The sequence below is a fragment of the Carlito syrichta genome, unplaced genomic scaffold (genome assembly GCF_000164805.1).
Source record: "Carlito syrichta isolate Samal-C Ts95f unplaced genomic scaffold, Tarsius_syrichta-2.0.1 Scaffold313449, whole genome shotgun sequence".
NCBI lineage: Eukaryota > Metazoa > Chordata > Mammalia > Primates > Tarsiidae > Carlito > Carlito syrichta.
In genome coordinates this window covers 331,416-353,201 of record NW_007257545.1, presented here as the reverse complement: position 1 = coordinate 353,201, position 21,786 = coordinate 331,416, and the positions used below count along the sequence as shown (strand labels likewise).

The following is a 21,786-nucleotide window of genomic DNA, read 5'->3' as shown; positions in this document are numbered from 1 at the left end:
CCAGTCACCAAGCCTGTCAATTATACCACACACATTTGTCATTCATTACTTATCCCTACTGCCAAGTTCTCAGTTCAAATCCTTATTACCCATTCTATTCCTTTTCCCTTCTTTCTGATCTTACTTCTGTTGGTGACACTATGCACTACTGACAAAGATATGTTCCTAAAGCACAGCTTATGACCGTGACACTAAATGCAAACACCTTTACTGGTTCTCCACTCCCTAACCAGCAGGAAGCACTCGGGATCCTCTACCTCCACACCCATATTCTATCACTTCCAGACTAAAGCTGCATATACATATATATAATGTTTTCCTCTGTTCCTTTGTCTACCTGCCTCCTCTGTCCAGAATGTCTTTCTTCTCTTAGCTCTATCTTTCAAATCCCCATCCATCTTTCAGCCAATACTTTCCATGCAGAGTGGTTACTAGCTCTAGAAGAAGAAAGAAAAAACAAACCATGCCATAACTCCTCTGATTAGGTACCTATAATAGTCCAACTATTGCCTATAAAAGTCCAAGTTCCTTGGTATGTACAGCATATAAGGCCCTCTTTGACCTTACCCCTATCTATTTCTTCAGCCTCAAACCTACTCACTTACGATTGGATATTTAATGCTCCAGAAATACCACCAATGCACATCACATCATTTCTCATTTCTGTGCCTTTAATTATGTTGATCCTGTGACCATTTCATTCTTTCTTTAACCATTTCATACTGTTTGTTTTTATTTTTAGAGATGAGTTTTCACTATGTTGCCCAGGCTGGCTTCAAACTCTTGGGCTCAAACAGTACCCCCATTCCAGCCTCCCAAGTGGCTAGGTTTACAGGTGTATACCACCATGCCTGGCTTACCTCATCTTTTAAGACTCAACCTCAAAGACATCTGCCTCAGTCTCTTGAGTTAGGCTAATTATCTCCTGGAGTACTTCTCTATGCTCCAGGACAACTTATGGCTCTCTACTTTAGCCAAATCACATTATACTACAAGAGGGGGACCCCCAAAATCCTGGAATTTATTTACAAAAAAGTGTGTACTTATTCTTACATGTTTAAACTTCAGTCACCTTCAAAGTATTTTTTATTTGATGCAATCCACCTATTGAGACACTTTTTCCACTACTCTAAACAGTTTTTGAGCTCATCAATTTTGATGCTTTTTGTGCTTCTGCCATTTTTTGTTTTACCTCTTCCACACTGGCAAAACATTTCACTTTGAGGACTTTTTTCATGGGGAAACAACAACAAAAAAAGTTGCTCAGGTTGAGACCAGGTGAATAGGGTAGGTGGGAGTCATGCCGCTTTTTGGTCAAAAACTCAGCACAGTGTGGGCAGGCGTTTTTGCAAATCACCCATCATGAAATGGGTAAACGTATTAAAGGAATCTCCCCCCAAAAATTCACTGAAGCCGAATACAGTCTCTCACAACAAAGCTAGCTGGTATTCTGATGCCGATGGGTTCCTGGAACACTTACCTGGCGGGAGAAGCCTGTACTACAAGTGGCCTGCCTTCCAAAAAATAATTACTGTTTTATTCTGGTCCCCCTCATATACTGTTTGGGTGTGTACTTCCATTACCATCTTTCTTCTGTAAGATATAAGCTATGACTATTCTTACTCACTCTTACACAACTGCACCTAATAAATGTTACCCTAACTAATGCTGACCTCCAATAAAGGTAGGCAAACTAATGCTAACCTCCAATAAAGGTAGGCAGTATTGTGAATGCTTACACCAACCAAATGCAGAGATCACACTTTTGATAGAGCTTTAAATCAGAATTAAGAATCCTAATTCAGCATCTGAGAGTCTTGCACCTTTCATTACCAAATAATTAACTCCTAGGAAGGTGATTCAGAATCTGAGAGGAATTAGTCTCCTGTTTCCTAATCACCCTCAAGAGTCTTTTGCTCAGGGTGTACTGGGTGATGTTCAATGACGATAAGAATAGCCATCTACTATTCTAAGTGATAATACAGAGATGGATGTAACTATGTGCCTACAAAAAGGAATGGGGGACAACAGTACACAGAGAAAAAAAATAAAGCAAGCAGAACCCCCGAGGAATGGAGAGGGGTCCTAGAGGTAGCCCCACACAAGACATTTAGAAGACTGAAAGGAAGGTACAAGTACCCAAAGACTCAAAACAAGGGAGTATGTTAGCAAGTGGTGCTTATCCTAGGAGACAGCTTTAAGGTAGGTCTTGAGACAATATATTCTAAATGTGGTAATATATGCCACAATAAACCATAAAACCCCAAAGGATAACTCCAAGATATATCACTGAAGAAGTCTGTTCCCACCCCTCTGTTTTTTTCATACTCTTCTTGCTCCCAACCTAGAGCTGAAAAAAAAATGCATATAAGCAATCCTGCTTCAATGAAGAAAAAAAAAAAGAATAAAAAATAGCTTTAAACAACGTACCTTTGATTTTTTGTTCAGTGGCCTAAAAACAAACAAACAAAAAACAATGTAAATATGAAACTGAAAGAAATGAACTGTTATGATAAAACGCTCATATATTTCTATTACATAAGACATATACATTTTTATTAAATAATTTGTCATTTAGATGAACTGCATAGGAAAAGATATGCAAAGAAAGCATGCTTTTCCCACAGATGTGCCCCATTGTTCCTGATACTATGTTTATTAATTAAAAAAACTCTAATGTTTCTTTAGTCACAAAGCATAGAAGACATCATTGTATGACGATACATAATCTTTAAAAAGGGAACTGCACTTTTCTCATCATTTAGTTTTAAAATAATTTTTATATAACTGTCACTTTTATATTTAATGGTTTCAACAAGTTCTGCATGTTTAAATGGCTTCAAAATTTGTTACAAATAATTAGAAGATAAATTGTAAGTAAAGCTGTATACAATCACTTTAGCTGAATTAGTAATAAATATAACTCCTGAAAGTTAGGCTGCTATTACAATTACACATACTCAACTTTTTAAGTATCTGTGAGTGGGAAAATTTTTCAAACTAATTTGTCACTTTTGACACATTTGACAATTCCTGAAAATTATTGTGATCAGAAGCTAAACTGTCATGAACTTTGCTTTTACTAATTTCCAATGCCTGCTCCTGTTTTCACTGTTTGCTAACACTGCAACTAAGGAGATGGGGTTTGAGGATAGTAGGGTTGCCTCAAGATGACTAGCTCAAACTTCCACGGGCTTCAGAAGGACCACAGACAAAGGATCCAAACAAAAATCAAGCTTTTGATCAAGATGAATTGTATGGGAGTCCTGAAAATAAAAGCTACAAGAACATTCAAGGGAGGTAAGGAAAGATTGAATAAATAGTAACTGAATAATCAGAAACTGTTTCTTTTTTTTTTTTTTTTTTTGAGTTGGAGTCTCACTCTGTCACCCAGACTGGAGTGCGGAGGCCGCTTCCAGCCACCGCAGCCTCGACCTGCTGGGCTCTGGCAATCCTTCCGCCTCAGCCTTCCAAGTAGCCAGAATTACAGGCATGCGCTACCATGCCCGGCTGATTGTTTGATTTATTGTAGAGATGAGGTCTCGCTGCCCAGGCGGGTCTCGAACCCGCGGGCTCAGGCAATCCACTCACCTCAGCCTCCCAAAGGTGCGGGATTACAGGCTGAGCTGCTGAGCCTGGCTGCACTGAATCTATAGATTTCCTTTGGTAGGATGGGCATCTTAACAATGTTGATTCTTTCAATCCATGAGCATGGAATATTTTTCCATTTGTTTGTGTCATCTTTGATTTCTTTCTTTTTTTAAAATCATTAGTAGATTTTATTTAATTAATTAATTTATTTTTAATTTTTTTTGAGTTGGAGTCTCACTCTGTTGCCCAGACTGGAGTGCAGTGGCCGCTTCCGGTCACCGCAGCCTCAACCTGCTGGGCTCCGGCGATCCTTCCTCCTCAGCCTTCCAAGTAGCCGGAATTACAGGCATGCGTTACCACGCCCGGCTGATTTTTTGATTTATGGTAGAGATGAGGTCTCGCTGCCCAGGCGGGTCTCGAACCTGCGGGCTCAGGCAATTCACTCACCTCAGCCTCCCAAAAGCGCGGGATTACAGGCTGAGCCACCGAGCCCGGTTAGAAACTGTTTCTAAATGAAGACAAAGCTTTCCTTAATTGCCATGGAACATGATAACTCATGTTACTTAGTCATAACGTACCAAATTATTAGGTTACCAAAAATACCATTTAAAATTATACCATTACAGATATATATGATAATAAATAGTAATTACCCTAATACTGAAGCCACATCAAACACTAATCTGTCCCTGGAAAGTCAGAGTCAACCCAGGAACTAAAGTGCTTTAAAGTTTTAGAGCATCAGTAATATACAAAATAATGGAGGCCCATTTTTTAACTCTAAGAACCAAAATTTTTACAAAAAAATTTTTTTAATGGGAAAACAATGCCAAATGAACAATCAACTAGTTTGACAACACAGTTTATCTCTGGGAGAAGTCATGTTTAAAATTTGGTAGTAGAAAAAAAATTCTTATTAGAGAGAAGTGAGAATATGAACACTTTTTTTTTTTTTTTTTTGAGTTGGAGTCTCACTCTGTCGCCCAGACTGGAGTGCAGTGGCTGCTCCCGGCCACCGCAGCCTTGACCTGCTGGGCTCTGGCGATCCTTCCGCCTCAGCCTTCCAAGTAGCTGGAACTACAGGCACGCGCTACCACACCCGGCTAATTTTTTTCATTTATTGTAGAGATGAGGTCTCACCAAGTTGCCCGGGCGGGTCTGGAACCCGCGGGCTCAGGCAATCCACTCACCACAGCCTCCCAAGGTACGGGATTACAGGCTGAGCCACCGAGCCCGGCTATGAACACTTTTAAGAATTAGAAATGTCATGTCAAACAATATGATGCATAATTTTCTGAAGCTAAAGAACTAGTATAAAACTATTTTGCATACTGAAAACTTTAAAAAAAAACCCAAAACTCTCCTGGTCTCTTTCACAGTTTACTTCTAAAGGAAATTAAGTTTTGGACATGGAAATGGTGATCACAGTATTAAAACCCAAGGTATATACAGTGTTGCCCTTTCAGGCCTTACAACATAAAGGGAATGGGCTATGCAAATCCTTTGGAAAAACAACTCCATGTTGCTTCAGAGCAAGAGAGAATCAATCTCATGCAGTATTCGGTCATCTACAGAGAATGGCACCAAGGAAATCACCCCAAGGAATGTCTGCTCTTCAGAACATAAAGGAATGGAAGTAATAGAAACCAAGAGCTCCTAACTGATTAGGAGGAAACTGAACTGATAGAATAGCATTTTTTAAAAATAGATTTTTGTGAGCTGGTATAGGGACCAAGTACATTACTCAAATAATTTGAGAACTGTCCAAGTAGGGTCAGTGATTTTAAGACCAACTGCACTGTACAAAACAGTAGCCACTAGCCACATGTGGCTACTGACCACTAAAATGTGGCTAGTCAAATTGAGATGTGCAAAATACATAACAGATTCCTAATATTTAGCATTTTAAAAATAATGTAAAATGTCTCTTAATAACATTTTATATGTATTACATGCTAAAACCGTAGTATTTTGACTTTATTGGGTAACACAAAATATATTCAAATTCAACTCAAACTGTCTTTTTATTTCTAAATGACCCTGTTATTTAAACCCTCTGGGTCTCAGTTTCCTAATCTCTCAAATGGAGAAAATAATTGTCCTGCTTGCTTTTCAGGACTATTATGAGGGTCAAATAATAAAATATAAAAGATCTTTAAATCTATATATCACTACTCAAATATGAAGTTATCACTGTAGATCCTCTTACACAAGAGAATTAAATGATTCTGGCAAATCTAGAAGTTACTTTAATTTCAAATATATTTTCCTCAAAACAAAAACAAAAACCCTGAGTTGTGATTCCACAAGCAATGATCACAATTGCCTCTATTCATTAATGAGGTCATCAGACAAGTGGCAGACACACAGCATGCTGGGTGCTTTTTCTGCCAAGTTCTGCACTGCTTGTCCCAACTCCGAGATCCTGAAGCATACTTCGGTGGTTAAGATCTCAAGATCTGAAGCTGGACTGCCTGCCTGGAGTTGAATCCTGGCTCTACCACTTATACTTTGTGACCCTGGTAGAATGTGTTAACGTCTCTAAAACTGAGCTTTTTCTCTAAAACTGGGGCAAAAACACCCATACCAGAGTTGGGACCGACTCATATAAAGTGCTCAGGACAGGGTCTGGTATATAGAAAGCATTCAACAGGGCAGCCCAACAGGACAGCCCTCTTTCGGGTCCCCTCCCACTCGGGAGCTTTTCTGTCTTTTTAATAAACTCTTGCCAAGAAAGGGAAAGGGGATAAGGGAAGGGAAAGGGGAAGGGGATGGGGATGGGGAAGGGGAAGGGAGAAGAGAGAAGAGAGAAGGGAGAAGGGAGAAGGGAGGAGAAGGGAGAAGAAGGGAGAAGAAGGGAGAAGGAGGGAGAAGGGAGAAGGGAGAAAGGAGAAGGGAGATGGGAGAAGGGAGAAGGGAGAAGGGAAGGGAGCATTCAACAGATGTTACTTGCTGCTGCATTAGCATCAGCCCCACCTGCCCATGCTTTGGCTCAGTCCTTTCTCTTCCATTTGGAAACAAGCTGACTCTACACTCATTTCCAGTTTTTAAGTCTCGTTCTTTTATTTTCCTAATTGTCTACAATGTCTTAACAGTGCCAAGTATTATATACTAACATTAGGAATAAAGAATTAATCTAGTTCAATTCACTTATTTTAAATGAGTTAATTAATGCTCAGAGAGTTTCCTATGACTAAGCAAGCAGCACCCAGTCTAGAACCCAGGTCTGCTAAATCAGTTTTAAAAAGTGAGGAGGCCAGGCACAGTAGCTCATGCCTATAATCCTAGCACTTTGGGAGGCCGAGGTGAGAGGACTGCCTGAGCCCATGGGTTCGAGACCAGCCTGGGCAACTTGGCGAGACCTCATTTCTACAATAAATCAAAAAAATTAGCGGGGCATGGTGGTGCCTGCCAGTAGTTGCAGCTACTTGGAAGGCTGAGGTGGAAGGATCGCCTGAGCCCAGCAGGTCGAGGCTGCAGTGGCCATGAGTGCGCCACTACACTTCAGCCTGGGTGACAGAGATGCCAACTCAAAAAAAAAAAAAAAAAAGGAAAAGGGAAGAATAAGGAGTAAGGTGAAACAAGGGGCAAGATTGTAAGAGAATCCCTAACTGCCATAGATGAGTGCACAACTTCAGACCTGGTCATGTTACCACCACCAAGGTTACTGAGAAAATTTACTAATCAGACTGCTGAGTGTGATCCCTCAGAAAGGGCAAGAAGCTGGACATTTTCTAAAATCTAAGTCTCATTTAAACTTGAATTTAGTACATTTAAGTCAATAAAGTCTATAAAAATTCCTTCAGTTCTTAACACAGTAACAACAAAAAGTTCATGAATGTGAAAACGTTCTCAACACTAAAAGATCCCAATTTGTATTGTTGTTTCCTGCAGCCCCCAAACATTATATGCTTTCTAGGAACTACAATTACATGCTTATAGGTTATACTAAATTATCCCTCTATAATTAACCTATTTCTCAACCTCTGTTTCTTCCTCATTATATTTCCCTTAAGATTTCTTCTACAAACAGAACCTGGAGAAAAATTTATGGGAACCTACTCTTACTACTGTTACCTCCCTTTTTTAAAGTATGGAAACTACATTCTCATGCTCTAGCACATTATTTTCTAAACCTGAGAATCAAGATAATAGCCCTGATTCTTAGCTATGAAAAAGAAAAGTGTTATATATAGTCTTTTATTAAAAGGTTTTTCAAAAGAAATGAAAAACAAAAGCCATCCAATCACTGATCTCCATATTAACTGTAGATGTATTGGGGTTGAACTATTATAAAAATCTCTTAAATGTGTAAAATTTCTTTAAAGAGTCTAAAAATTTACATTTATATTTAAATAACAGAATAAGAAAAATCATCATAAAAAAATATTGTAAAAAGTGTTGCTGGCTGGGCTCGGTTGCTCAGCCTATAATCCCAGTGCTTTGGGAGGCCGAGGTGAGTGGATTGCCTGAGCCCTGCAGGTTCGAGACCAGCCCAGGCAACTTGGCAAGACCTCATCTCTACAATAAATCAAAAATTAGCCGGGCGTAGTAGCGCATGCCTGTAATTCCGGCTACGCGGATGGCTGAGGTGGAAGGATCGTCGGAGCCCAGCGGGTTGAGGCTGCAGTGGTCAGGAGTGTGCCACTGCACTCCAGTCTCCAGCTCAAAAAAAAAAAAGTGTTGTTAATATCTGTTGTTGTTGCTGTTTTCTCTTTTTCTTTTTTTGAGACAGGGTCTCACTCTGTTGCCCACGCTAGAGTACAGTGGCATGATCATAGCTCACCACAGTCTCAAACTCCTGGGCTCAAGCAGTTCTCTTGCCTCAGCCTCCTCTGAGTAGCTGGGATTACAGGTGTGCAACACCATGCCCATGATACTACTATGCTTTTAGAGGATACACAAGAAAATCCTATCAGTGTGAAAATCTGGCAAAAGGAGGAAAAAAACTCCTTGTATTGCTAGGCCTCTGAAGATGGTTCTAGAAGGATATGGTTGAGGTGAAAGACTGGAACCATGGGGTAAGAAAGGGATAGAGTGGGAAAGAGTATGAAAAGCTGTCACTTCAGGTTTGGTGAGAAGACAAATGGCCAGCTAATTTTTATATTTTTTGTGGACACAAGGTCTTCCTATGTTTCTCAGACTGGTCTCAAACTCCTGGGCTCAAGTGACCGCCCTTCCTCAGTCTCCCAAAGTGCTGGGATTACAGGTGTGAGTCACCCCACCTGGCCTCTAATTGTTTTATAAGAAGCTGTACCTGGCTTTTTCTTGAGATAGAAAATAACTCATGGGATGAATTTAAATTTCTTTAAAAGACTACACTGACTATTAGGGACTGTTAAGTTTATATATTTTCTATGTTCATGGCATAAGGACCTATTTTATACCTTACTATAACAATTATTATATTATTTCCCAATTTTCAAAAGTTCACTTTTGGATGGTTAAAAAATAAATAAATAATGCAAAAGTATAAGATAATGTTCTGCATGAAAAGAATAAAGTCATGGCAAAGGGCTCTGAAAAAAAAAACAAACACCAGCTGGAAGAGTTAGATTTCAATTCCATTTCTAGTTCTGTCACTATGACGAAACCAAGGTCAGTCAACTCAATTCATTCTGACTTTAGGTTCCTTATATTGAAAATAAACAGATGGATCAGAACTGATAATGCCTGATCTTTTGCAGAAATAAGAGGACACAGATTACACAAAATAGGCAGACTATTTCTACTGTAGTGAATTTATATGCCAAGATTTATATAAATGGGCTTGCCCAACTGGCTCATGTAATTATCTGTCACCTGCCTGAATATACCTGCTGGTTCCTACCACAGACAAAACACGACCTCTAGGAAATTTGTCTCAAAACTCCTGTGATTCACAATTCTTCATATGGGCTAGTGTGCCAATTTGGTTTCTTTTTTTTTTTAAGCTATTTGGTAACACCATGGAAATACCAGCTGTCCTCACTTTACTAACAGGTTGTCATCAAATTTAGTTGTAAACTCATTATCTGAAATCTGGAGAACAGTCTTATTTACAGTGGCAGCCTAGTCTATTAAATTTAACATTTATTAGAGGTATTAAACCTTCCTTTATATTGTGTTTAGTAGAATGATACTACTATGCTTTTAGAGGATATACAAGAATATCCTATCAGTGTGAAAATCTGGCAAAAGGAGGAAAAAAACTCCTTGTATTGCTAGGCCTCTGAAGATGGTTCTAGGAGGATATGGTTGAGGTGAAAGACTGGAACCATGGGTTAAGACAGGGATAGAGTGGGAAAGAGTATGAAAAGCTGTCACTTCAGGTTTGGTGAGAAGACAAATGGCATGATAATCACCAAATATTATAGGCTTATTTATAAGCTGGGCACACCTAAGGGACCACCTACACACACTTGGTGATTTAGAAATCTGCTTGCAAAAGAAATGCAAAGATGAACTTTAACAAGTAGAGCCACTATTTGTATATGTTACTACTAAAAATTATGCTAAAAAAATACAATATTTGAAGAAATCATTCAAGTGATCCCTCCCTTTCTTAGAATTGCCTCAGTAAATAAATTCCAAACAAATAAACTTGGATATTGCTGTAGACCTCTTCTCTAGCCATTTCACATACACTCTGACTAATCAGCGAAATCTTGAACTCCTTAAATGCAGACACCAACAGGACCTAATGCAATACTTAAGATGCTTGCCAAACTACTGATTCTACATAAAGTATATCCAAGCATTCCCCTCAACAAAACTCTTAAATTTCTCAGAAGCTCTTTTCATTGGGTACATGGCCTTCACACCATGGAACAAGAATCCGATAAGCTTTCCCCCAACCTTAGACTTACAGGGGCCAAAACTTTTTTTTTTTTTTTTAATTCAGTGTGAGCCACTGTACCTAGTCATAACTTTTTTTTTTTTTTTTTTTAACAAATCCTGAGCAATGATTGAGTAGATTGCAAAGACTGTCCTACATAACAGGTCTCTGACAGACGCTCAAGTCAGCAGTAAATGCCAAAACTGTGTACTAGAAACCAAACTCTAACTATGACATCTACCTAGACATCCCTTCCCAGTCACGCCTGAGAGCAACCAAAAGGCAGACGGTTAGGGTCACCTGTCATCTCCTCCTGTCTCCTTCATACTCCAAAATGCTGTGTTACACACCTCTCCTAACGCTTGCTGATAACACCTTACTTAAGCTCACCACATACAGAACTGAACTGTTTATCATTTCCCCTTTCTTTGTATTCCCTAAGCTGATTAACTGCTTTCAAAATGTACTCAGTCTGGAACCTAAGAGTTAACCTAGGTCACTTTCCCTTTACATCCTTTAAACAAATTCTGTGGATTGTTTTAATAGTCCTTTTCCAATTAAATTCCACAATTTTCAAAAGTGCATATTCTAAAATACAAACTTTTATGTCATTCTACTAAACATCGCCAGTATTTTCCCCAATGTCCTAAAAGAACCTATAGCTACCCTCAACCTTTCCCGTCTCATCTCCGGAGAAATTCTACCCTTGGCTCCCTTCTCTGTCCCCAAACAAAACCCATTCTTAAACACACAAAGGTTTACTTTTGAGTTTACTGTTTGGAATCCTTTTTTATTCTGCTACTTATTCACCTGAGTAATTTCTATGCTAAGAAAATGTCCCTGTCCCTCTGTCCCATCTCAGGCTGAGTTATGCCTTCTCTCTGTCCTTTAACAGTTCTCCATACATACATACTATGGTAGGTTCACCTCACCTACCACACTTTTATATGCTGAGTTTCTCCCTATTACATAATGTGGAGATAAGCACGTTGCTCTAGTCTATACCCAGTTTTTAGTACAATGCGTGGCACAAAAAAGGCATATACTAAACATTAAAGTAGTAATTTTCATTAGAAGAAAGGGAATAGTAATTCCACTGGGTCTTTTTGAACGTGTTAAGGTTTTGAAACTTTGACACAGTAGAAAATGAGTGTCCAGTTTAGTTAACTATCAACAGCTTTTAATATAAATAATTTGTGAAAATTTTTATAATTACAGAAATAGTCTTTTATTTTTGCCTTAATTTGTATTGTTTTGGTTCATTTATTATAGTGTATTAACTAGATAAGAGGGGTTTTTTTGCAGTAAATAACGTCTTAGGTTCATTTTATTTATTTATTTAGAGTTGGAGTCTCACTCTGTCGCTCAGACTGGAGTGCAGTGGCCGCTCCCAGCCACCGCAGCCTCGCCTGCTGGGCTCCAGCGATCCTTCCACCTCAGCCTTCCGAGTAGCTGGAATTACAGGTGTGCACTACCATGCCCAGCTAATTTTTTGATTTATTGTAGAGACGCGGTCTTGCCAAGTTGCTCAGGCAGGTCTCGAACCCGCGGGCTCAGGCAATCCACTCACCTCAGGCTCCCAAAGGCGTAGGATTACAGGCTGAGCCACCGAGCCCGGTTTATTTTAAAGTATCCTAATGTAAACTGCACATTTAAAAAAATCAGTCCAGGTAGTAAATAGAGAAAACAAAAGTGACACTTTATTTCCTATTATGTTTATTACTATCTCCTTAAATATTGTGTTCCCTGTATTACTTTGCTTCCTATTAAGTGTGTTATTATGTGTATGTATTACGTTACCTCATTTAATTCAACCCTCATTTTATAAAACACAAAGAAACTAAGGCCCAGAGAGGCTAAATAAAATTTAAGGCCACACCATTCTATGTGCCATGTGGGATACAGACATTTCAAATCCTCTCGATATAGCTACAAATTCCATGCTCTTCCCACTGATAAAATGATGTACTGTGAAACTTCTAGGAACAGCTAATTGAAAGATAAAGACCTATAAAGTGTACTTACCTTTGAAAAACTACTGACAAGATTAAATAGCTATGCATTAAACTGTACACACTCAGCAAGTTACTTTATTTGCATATTCAGAGACATTAAATATTAACTGAATTTCCACTGATAAAAACATAAGTCAAATACATGTCTTAAAAATGTAGTAAGAGTAATTTTATCCTTTAGTCTATATTTAAACTGCTTAATATAAATAGTTTATTACATACTACCTTCTTTTGAGCAGCTTCCTTCTTTTTCTTGTCGTCTTTTTTCTTTTTCTTTTCTTCCATCAACTGTTCTTCTTCTTGCACTAAATCCCTGAACCACACAGTTGCAATTAACTTTCCCAAAATGCATTAAGAAATAAAAATAATGTTGCATACAGGTTCATTTTCACTCTCATTAGAAGTAAAGACATGGCAAATTATTCCTGTATCATTCATTGAAATAAAACACGACCTGTGACCTAAATCTGCACTTCATAGCCACTATACAGTATAATTCACTTTTCTTTAATAAGCCACAAATAGTAGAGCTTTTACCTTAATGTCATATCAAGGAAGACAACCTAAAATTAGCAAAGTTTACATTGGGAAAACAAGTAACTTCCTCCATTCTAGAATGTAAACAACATCATACATGGGGAGACCAAAAAACCAAACCAAAACAAAACAGAATTATCTTTTAGAGGGCAGGCCCCTTTTAGTACAGGCTTCCCCCACTACGTATGTGTTCCAGGAACCCTTCAGCATCAGTGTACCAGTTAGCATTGTTTTAAGAGGCTGCATTCAGCTTTAGTGAAATTATTTTTGAAGATTCTTTCAACATGTTTGCCCATTTCATGAAGGGTGATTTATGAGTGTACCTGCCCACATTGCAGAGTCAGTTCAGCAGATTTTAACTAAAAAAAGGCATGACTCCCGTGTCCCACCTTCCCTATTCACCCAATCTTGACTGGAGGAACTTATTTTTTGTTTTCCCAGATGAAAAAAGTCCTCAAAGGAAAACATTTTGCTGATGTGAAAGAGGTGAAAACAAAAAATGGCAGAAGCACTAAAAGGAATCAAAATTGACAAGTTCAAAAGTTGTTTTGAGCAATGGGAAAAGCACCTCAATAAGTATACTGCATCAAATGGAGAGTACTTTGAAGGTAACTGAAGTTTAAACATGTAAGAATACACAGTTTTTATAAATAAGTTTTAATGTTTTATTGGGTGGCTCCCTTTATAAGCTGGAGTTACTTTGCTACTGGCCCCAATTACCAATTAGTTAGCTAATGGCAATGCCAGAGACTTCCCCACAAACCTCTCCTGCCTAGGTTTCTGGGGTCACTTTTGGCTTTCCTTGCTCTAAACAGATTTATTTCCTTAATTTATTTATTTTTGAGTTGAGGTCCCACTCTGTTACCCAGGTTGGAGTGTAGTAGCATGATCACAGCTCACTGTAACCTTGACTTAGGTAATCCTTCCACTTCAGCCTCCCCCAGTAGCTGGGACCACAGGAATGTACCACCATACCTGGCTAAATTTTTATTCATTTTTTTTTGTAGAGACACTCCAAACTACTCTATCAACTCTTGGAAATTAATAATGTACTCTTTATATAAGCTAATTTAAATTTTTAAAATCTCAAATACTCAAAATTGTCAACAGAACCTCTAGTGTAGGATTCCAAAATGACAGACAATACAAGACGTGTTTTAGGAAACACAGGTTTTTATTACCTGTTTACTCTATTCTGAGTTGGTGAATAAATAAGAGCAAAAGAAACCATGCCCAAGAATAAACACAAAAGAAGTTGCAAATAAATATATGTATCATCCTTTCTGGTGGAGCTCTAAAGAGGCTCCAAGATCAGAGCAGTGAAAGTATAAACAGGCACGAGGCAAAAGACTGCCTTAGGAATAGGACACAGCCACTCAACCCCTCCCATCCACTTCCCATCCCTATGCCTACATGGCCACAGGTAGCAGATGCTTTTGAATCTGACCCTAAACCAAGAAACACTCTTTAAAGAAACTAAACCTTCAGCAAGAGGCTGGTAGATTCCTGCAATGGGGATGGTTGTCCCAAAGCAAAGTCTTCTTAGGTTACTGCCATTCCCTCCATGGCAAATATAAGCCCTCCTGTTCAAGGTAGAAGTCTACTGGGTAAAGAAATCTATGCAAAGGTGAAGGAAACTAACTCCAGCTACCTATGTTCACCACTCTATAGTATAGAACCTAAACCTTCATTCATTATACCAACAAAAAACAAATCACAAGATACAAAAAGAAAACCATCACACACAAAGAAAATATCTAACTATGTTCTGAGGAAGCTTTCCATGCTATGAGTATCAGGCAGACAAGGAAGAGTCCAGGGATATGAACTAGACTTTTGGGAAGTTGCAAATCATTTATCAAGGCAGGAATGCAAAAGGCAGTGGGGGATGTAGAAGATAAAATGAAAAAGATAGGCAAGTTCACAGGAAATTGGAAGGAGCCGGGCAAGGTGGCTCATGCTTGTAATCTCAGCACTTTGGGAGGTGGAGGCAACAGGATTGCCTGAGCACAGGGGTTCGAGACCAGCCTGGGCAACATGGCGAGACCTCATCTCTATAATACATTAAAAAATTAGTTGGGCATGGTAGCATGTGCCAGTAGTTCCAGCTACTTGGAAGGCTGAGGCGGAAGGATTGCCTGAGCCGTGCAGATCAAGGCTGCAGTGGCTGTGAGCGTGCCACTGCACTACAGCCTAGGCAGCCTGGGTGACCGAGTGAGACTCTGACTCAAAAAAAAAAAAAAATTAGACAGGGTACTGTAGGTACACTACAATAAGATTAAACAAAATTTAAATTGGCTTTTCAGATGGAAGAGACTGAGAAGAGATGCAGGTAGACAATGAGGAATGAAATGAGTGACATGTATAACTAATAATTTAGTAAAGTTAAGCAGATGACTATTAAAATCAGTTAAAAGTTGGAGGAAGAGTATAACGTCATTTTGTGCAAGTAGAACCATCATGTGGCTAATGGAGTAGCATAACAGATTCCTGCTACCTGTAACCATACTTCACTCTCCTTTGTATTTCTGTGTAAGGTGTAAGTGTGAACAAGCTCCCTCACACTACAATCCTGGGGAAGTCAAGGGTCACAGCATACAAAAGCAGCAAAGTAAACTAGTAAACAAAGGCATTTGGGTTACACTATTATCATGTTACCTATCCTGAGATATGCAGAACTCAAGATCATGTTACCTATCCTGAGACATGCAGAACTCAAGAGCAAAAGCTGATTACTAGCTCTAAATTACCTACTCTTCTTCAGCACGTTTCTTCATATTAAAATTGAGGATAGCCAGGCATGGTGGCTTAAGCCTGTAATCCCAGCACTTTGGGAGGCCAAGGTGAGAGGACTGCCTGAGTCCAGGGGTTTGAGACCAGCCTGGCCAACTTGGCGAGATCTTGTCTCTACATTTAAAAAAAAAAATTAGCCGGGCACAGTGGTGCACACCTATAGTTCCAGCTACTTGGAACGCTGAGGCGGAAGGATCACCACAGCCCAGCAGGTCAAGGCTGCACTGCCCATGAGCATGCCACTGCACTCCAGGCTAGACGACAGAGTGAGATTCCGACTCAAAGTAAATAAATAAAAAATAACAAAAATTGAGGATCAGTGACCACATAGGTCTACCTCATAGCATTTTTTTTTTTGAGCCGGAGTCTTACTGTGTCACCCAAGCAGGAGTGCAGTAGCATGCTCACAGTCACTGTAGCCTCAACCTGCTGAGCTCAGGCAATCCTTCTGTCTCAGCCTTCCAAGTAGCTGGAACTACCGGCATGTGCCATAATGCCCCGCTAATTTTTCTTGATTTACTGTAGAGACGAGGTCTTGCCAAGTTGCCCAGCTTGGTCTCGAACTCCTGGGCTCAGGCAATCCTCTAGCCTCCACCTCCTAAAGTGCTGAGATTACAGGTGTGAGCCACCGTACCTGGCCTCACAGCATTTCTATAAAGATTAGGAGTGCTCACTTAGCACAATGCTCATCTAGGAAGCACTTAAATGCCTCATCATGAATCCATCTCACCACTTCTCCATGACATCCAAAGACTGTCTCTACTGTATCACAATATTTTGGGAACTTATTCAGAAACAACTAGCACCTTCAGCATTTGTTCATGTTCCCCTGTGAACAACAGACATGAACTTTTCTGATCCTCTATGTCTATAATTTTACTCTATGGAATGTTTCAAAACTATCTGGAATTTTTTTCTCCTTTATCAAACTTAATCTTAAAGTTTTTTTTTAATGAGGTTATTAACAAGTGTTTTCTTGGCCTCTTAGTACTTAAAAGATCTACCACATTTCCTCTCAAGTATTATAAAATCAGCTGATATAGTAAGCACAGGAGGAAACAAAGTTGTGTTCTTCGGCACCATCATTGTAAAAAATCAACCTTGCTTTTTTTTTTTGAGTTAGAGTCTCACTCTGTCACCCAGGATGGAGGGCAGTGGCACACTCGGCCACTGCAGCTTTGACCTGCTGGGCTCAGGCGATCCTTCCATCTCAGCCTTCCAAGTAGCTGGAACTGCAGACATGTGTCACCAAGCCCTGTTAATGTTGTGATTTATTGTAGAGACGAGGTCTCGCCAAGTTGCCCAGGCTGGTCTCAAATTCCTCGGCTCAGGCAATCCTCTCACCTCAGCCTCCCAAAGTGCTGGAATTACAGACCTGAACCACCTCACCTGGCCTCAACCTTGCTTTTCCTACATCTCCTTCAGAAAGCCAACCTGAAAAAATTTTAAATATACAACCTATATCCAAACACTTCAGCTTCCAGCGTTAAATGCTAATAGGGATTCATTGAAGATCCATTTGACTATATCATTTACCGTATATATATCAAAAGGAGTAAGAGTTGGTGAATCTGAAAGGTCTAGTAGGCATCTTGTTTGATACAAGCTCCACAAAGACAACATCCCAGTTAGCAATCACTTAACCCTTGAAAGCAAGTTTGCAGGACAGTTAATATGTAAGATCTGTGAACCTACTTTGTTTCTCTATGAAAACTGCACTCTTCTTTCATGTTTTTATTTACTTGATACTTCTACTTATGCCTTGTATCTTGTGTATAAAGCCTTTGAGGTGGCTCATAAGAATCAACACCAGGGCCAGGCTCGGTGGCTCAGCCTGCAATCCCAGTGCTTTGGGAGGCCAAGGCGAGTGGATTGCCTGAGCCCGCAGGTTCGAGATCCGCCTAGGCAACTTGGGGAGGTGAATCTTCTCTCCTCTCTGTCTAAATAAACTTTGCTTGAAAACTTTGAGAGGAAAAACAAAGAATCAAAGCCAGTGAGGAAATCTTCTGGGAAGATGGAAATGTTCTCTAACGTGACTGGAGTGGTAGTTACATGAGTGTATACATTTGTCAAGTCATTAACCTATACACTCATAATATTTGAATTTTACTGTAAATTGTATCTCAAAGTTTATTTTAATACATAGAATGTGGGGAAATGCAATCTTTGGATTCAAGAAAATAAACAGATCAAAATTAGGATAGTATAATCCACATAACCATTCAAGCTAAGCTTCAAATTCTGCCCTCATCTTTCAGTAACCAATACAAATCATTTACTTGTACTGTTCAGGAATGGATTTCCTCAACATCAAGTAATGACAGATTTATCTGTGTTAAATGCAATAGTTAGTCTTAATTTTTAGAAAATCCTCCGATCACTAAGCCAATGTCTACCTCCCTCTCACACCCACTCACTGGTCCTACAAACCTCGGAATGAGAACAAGCCTCTGATTAAAATGTTGCAGTGACTATGCTGGGCAACTTATGTATTTTTTTTCTCATTTAATTATCACTGTTTAAAAATGGTAGGTAAAGATATTTCTCTTTTCTAGATAAAGAAACTAAAGCTCAGAAAGGTTACATGACTTGTTCAAGGTCCTAGATTTAGTACAGAGTGCAGGGGAAAGTAATGGTCTTTCCTTTCCCCCATACCACGGTACCTCCCAAAGTAAAGTACCGTACTTGTGCTATTTTCAGAGGCCATAGATAATAGATTATTTTATTTTACATAAGTGATAAATCTTATTCATAATATATCTTTCCCCCAGACTTTATGCCTCTACAATCTTTTTATTTCCTTTTACCCTTTTAACAGAATGTACTGCACAAAATACAAAGTACCTGAGTTCCAAGAACGATGGGTATGTAATTGGGAGCAAGACCAAATATTATGGAAGACAAAAGACTGAACAGTCACTGGTTTCAACAAGAGGAATGGAAGGATTGATGACCTTTAAGAGAGTGATTTCAGTACTTTTAATTCTGTGAATGTTCACGGGAGAAAATAAACCACAACTAGTGAATAGGTGTAAGGTCCCACATTTCAGGAGTTTGATCATTTGAAAGGAAAACAGGAAGGTTGATAGAAAACTATCAGATGGGACTGGCAATACTGGGAATCTGCCAGTGGTATGAGGCACAACTCATCAACAAGGGTATAATGAATATACCTAACCCTGACTTGTATACCACATCTCTAAAATTTAAAAAAATTTTTTTAAAAAGAAAGAAGACTATCTGAAAGAGCAAGTTTCTGTGTCCTTAAAAATAAAATTTAAAAAATTCCAGCCAGGTATGGTGGCTCACATCTGTAATTTCAGCAATCTGGGAGGCAGAGGTGAGAGGATTGCTTGAGCTCAGGGGTTTGAGATCAGCCGGAGCGATCTGGTGAGACCTAATTTCCACAATAAATTAAAAATTAGCTGGGCTTGGTGGCACATGCCTGTGGTTCCAACTACTTGGAAGGTTGAGGTAGAAGGATCACCTGAGCCCAGGAGGATGAGGCTGCGGTGGCTTGAGCATGCACTGCACTCCACCCTGGGTGACAGAGTGAGACTCCAACTCAAAAAAAAAAAAATTAAATGAATACATTTTAAGCCTTTACACTTGGAGATGTCTTGCCAATCACCTACCAGCAACTCAACTGCATTTTGTTGCAAAATAGTGAGAAACCAATCACTTTATATTAAATAGTATAGTACTGGAACCAATTATTTTATTGTAATGACATTTGGTTTGAAAGAAATTTTGAACATTGAGGAACTTATTTATGACAAAAAAATTAACATTTTATATCTTATATTTTTCTAACATGTGGAACAGTCACCAACTTGCATTGCAGGTTCACTGAGACATGTTGTACAATAGTAATTTATTTAATGTTTTCCACATGGTGGGTTTTTTTTTTTTTTATTTCAGCTGGAGTATCACTCTGTTGCCCAGGCTGGAGTGCAGTGGCACACTCATGGTCACCACAGCCTCGACCTGCTGGGTTCAGGATATCCTTCCGCTTCAGCCTTCCAAATAGCTGGAACTACAGGCATATGCTACCACACCCAGCTAATTTTTGATTTATTGTAGAGACGAGGTCTCACCAAGTTGCCTGGGTGGGTCTTGAACCCGCAGGCTCAGGCAATCCTCTCGCCTTGGCCTCCCAAAGTGCTGGGATTACAGTCTGAGCCACCACGCCCAGGCCATCTGGTGTTTTTTGATTCAAGCAAACAATTAAGTCTCGTTTTCTTCCTCCCACATTAATAACATGTAATTTGTTGCCCAGTCTGTTGCTGAAAGACAATGTGGAAGCACATACTCATGATTCCTGAAAATCACTTCTCAAGTGGTTGATCAGAAGCTTGACAAATTTCAAATGGAACATAGATTTTTCATTGTTTTTGAATGGAAAACGTCAAGGAAAAATACATTTTTGAAAAAATGTGCACTTGCCTAAGTTTGTCATATATAATCACTAGCAGTCTCTATGTCTGTCCTATGAGAGGGGACAGTCACATAGTTTGCTAGATTTATAATATCGCCTCAGAGGAAACATTTAAGTGCAAAGGGTTAATACTGAAAAAGTAAACAGGTCTGTTTATGGTTATATAGGAGATGCAGTCACAAGTGCATGTCCTATTTTGTTAGACATTTTTTCGGTATCTATTGAAATGGTTACATGATTTTTGTCTTTTTATCTGTTTATATGATGAATTGCAACAGTGGATTTTCTAATTTTGAACAAAGATTGCATCTGGTAGTAAATCTGATTTTTAAGAAATAAATTGCTGGCCAGGTTCAGTGGCTCAGTCTGTTATCCTGCACTTTGGGATACTGAGGTGAGTGGATTGCCTGAGCCTGCGGGTTTGAGACCCGTCTGCGCAACTTGGCGAGACCTCAACTCTAAATAAATCAAAAAATTAGCCGGGCATGGTAGCACGCGCCTGTAGTTCTGGCTATATGGAAGGCTGAGGCGGAAGGATCGCAGATCGAGGCTGCGGTGGCAGGGAGCATGCCACTGCACTCCAGTCTGGGTAACAGAGTGAGACTTCAACTCAAAAAATAAAATAAAATAAAATAAAATAAATTTAAAAATAAATTGCTGAAGCCGGGCTCGGTGGCTCAGTCTGTAATCCCGCGCCTTTGGGAGGCTAAGGTGAGTGGATTGCCTGAGTCCGTGGATTTGAGACCCGCCTGGGCAACTTAGTGAGACCTCATCTCTACAATAAATAAAAAATTAGCTGGGCTTGGTAACACATGCCTGTAGTTCCAGTTACTTGGAAGGCTGAGGCAGAAGGATCGCTGGAGCCCAGCAGGTTGAGGCTGCGGTGGCCGCAAGCGGCCACTGCACTCCAGTCTGGGTGACAGAGTGAGACTCCAAATCAAAAAATAAATAAATAAATAAATTGCTGAAATTTGTTTTCTAAGAAAGGAAAATTAAAGCCATAATGATAAATCTTTCTTTCTTTTTTTTTAAACTAATTTTATCGGTAAAAATCATGCTTAAGAGTAATAAGGCTGGTCTCAGTGGCTCAGCCTGTAATCCCAGTGCTTTGGGAGGCCGAGGTGAGTGGACTGCCTGAGCCTATGGGTTAAGACCAGCCCTGGCAACCTGGCAAGACCTCGTCTCTACAATAAATAAAAAAAAAATTAGCTGGGTGTGATAGCACGCGTCTGTAGTTCCAGCTACTTGGAAAGCTGAGGCAGAAAGATCACCGGAGTCCAGCAGGTGGATGCTGGAATGACTATGAGTATGCACTGCACTCCAGCCTGGGCGACAGAGTGAGACTCCAACTCAAAAAAACCCCCCAGAAAACCACACAAAAAAAGTAATAGTATCCAGTGCTAGCAAGAATGAAAGTTAAGAGAGCGCTTACATTGTTGGTGAGATTAAAAATTACTAAAATCTTTTGAAAACTATTATGGTAATACAATAATAGAAATTTTTTAAAGCAGTAATTTTAACAATTAAAGTCACACATATTCTAACCAGCCACCCCATTCTTGAGACTGTCTCTTTTTTTTTTTTTTTTTGGGTTG

At 39.4% G+C, this 21,786-nt stretch overlaps 1 protein-coding gene across 3 annotated transcripts in view; it reads right to left on the bottom strand.

The window, feature by feature from the left end:
- TNRC6A (trinucleotide repeat containing 6A) overlaps window positions 1–21,786 on the bottom strand; it is a 222,134-nt gene that overhangs the window by 64,355 nt on the left and 135,993 nt on the right. For all 3 annotated transcript variants that reach the window (XM_008070485.2, XM_008070484.2, XM_021718783.1), the window contains exons 3-4: window positions 12,649–12,736; window positions 2,431–2,452 (exon numbers count right to left, since the gene is read on the bottom strand). In XM_008070485.2, coding sequence (XP_008068676.2) covers window positions 2,431–2,452; window positions 12,649–12,736 — 110 coding nt within the window. The remainder of the gene's footprint in view (window positions 1–2,430; window positions 2,453–12,648; window positions 12,737–21,786) is intronic.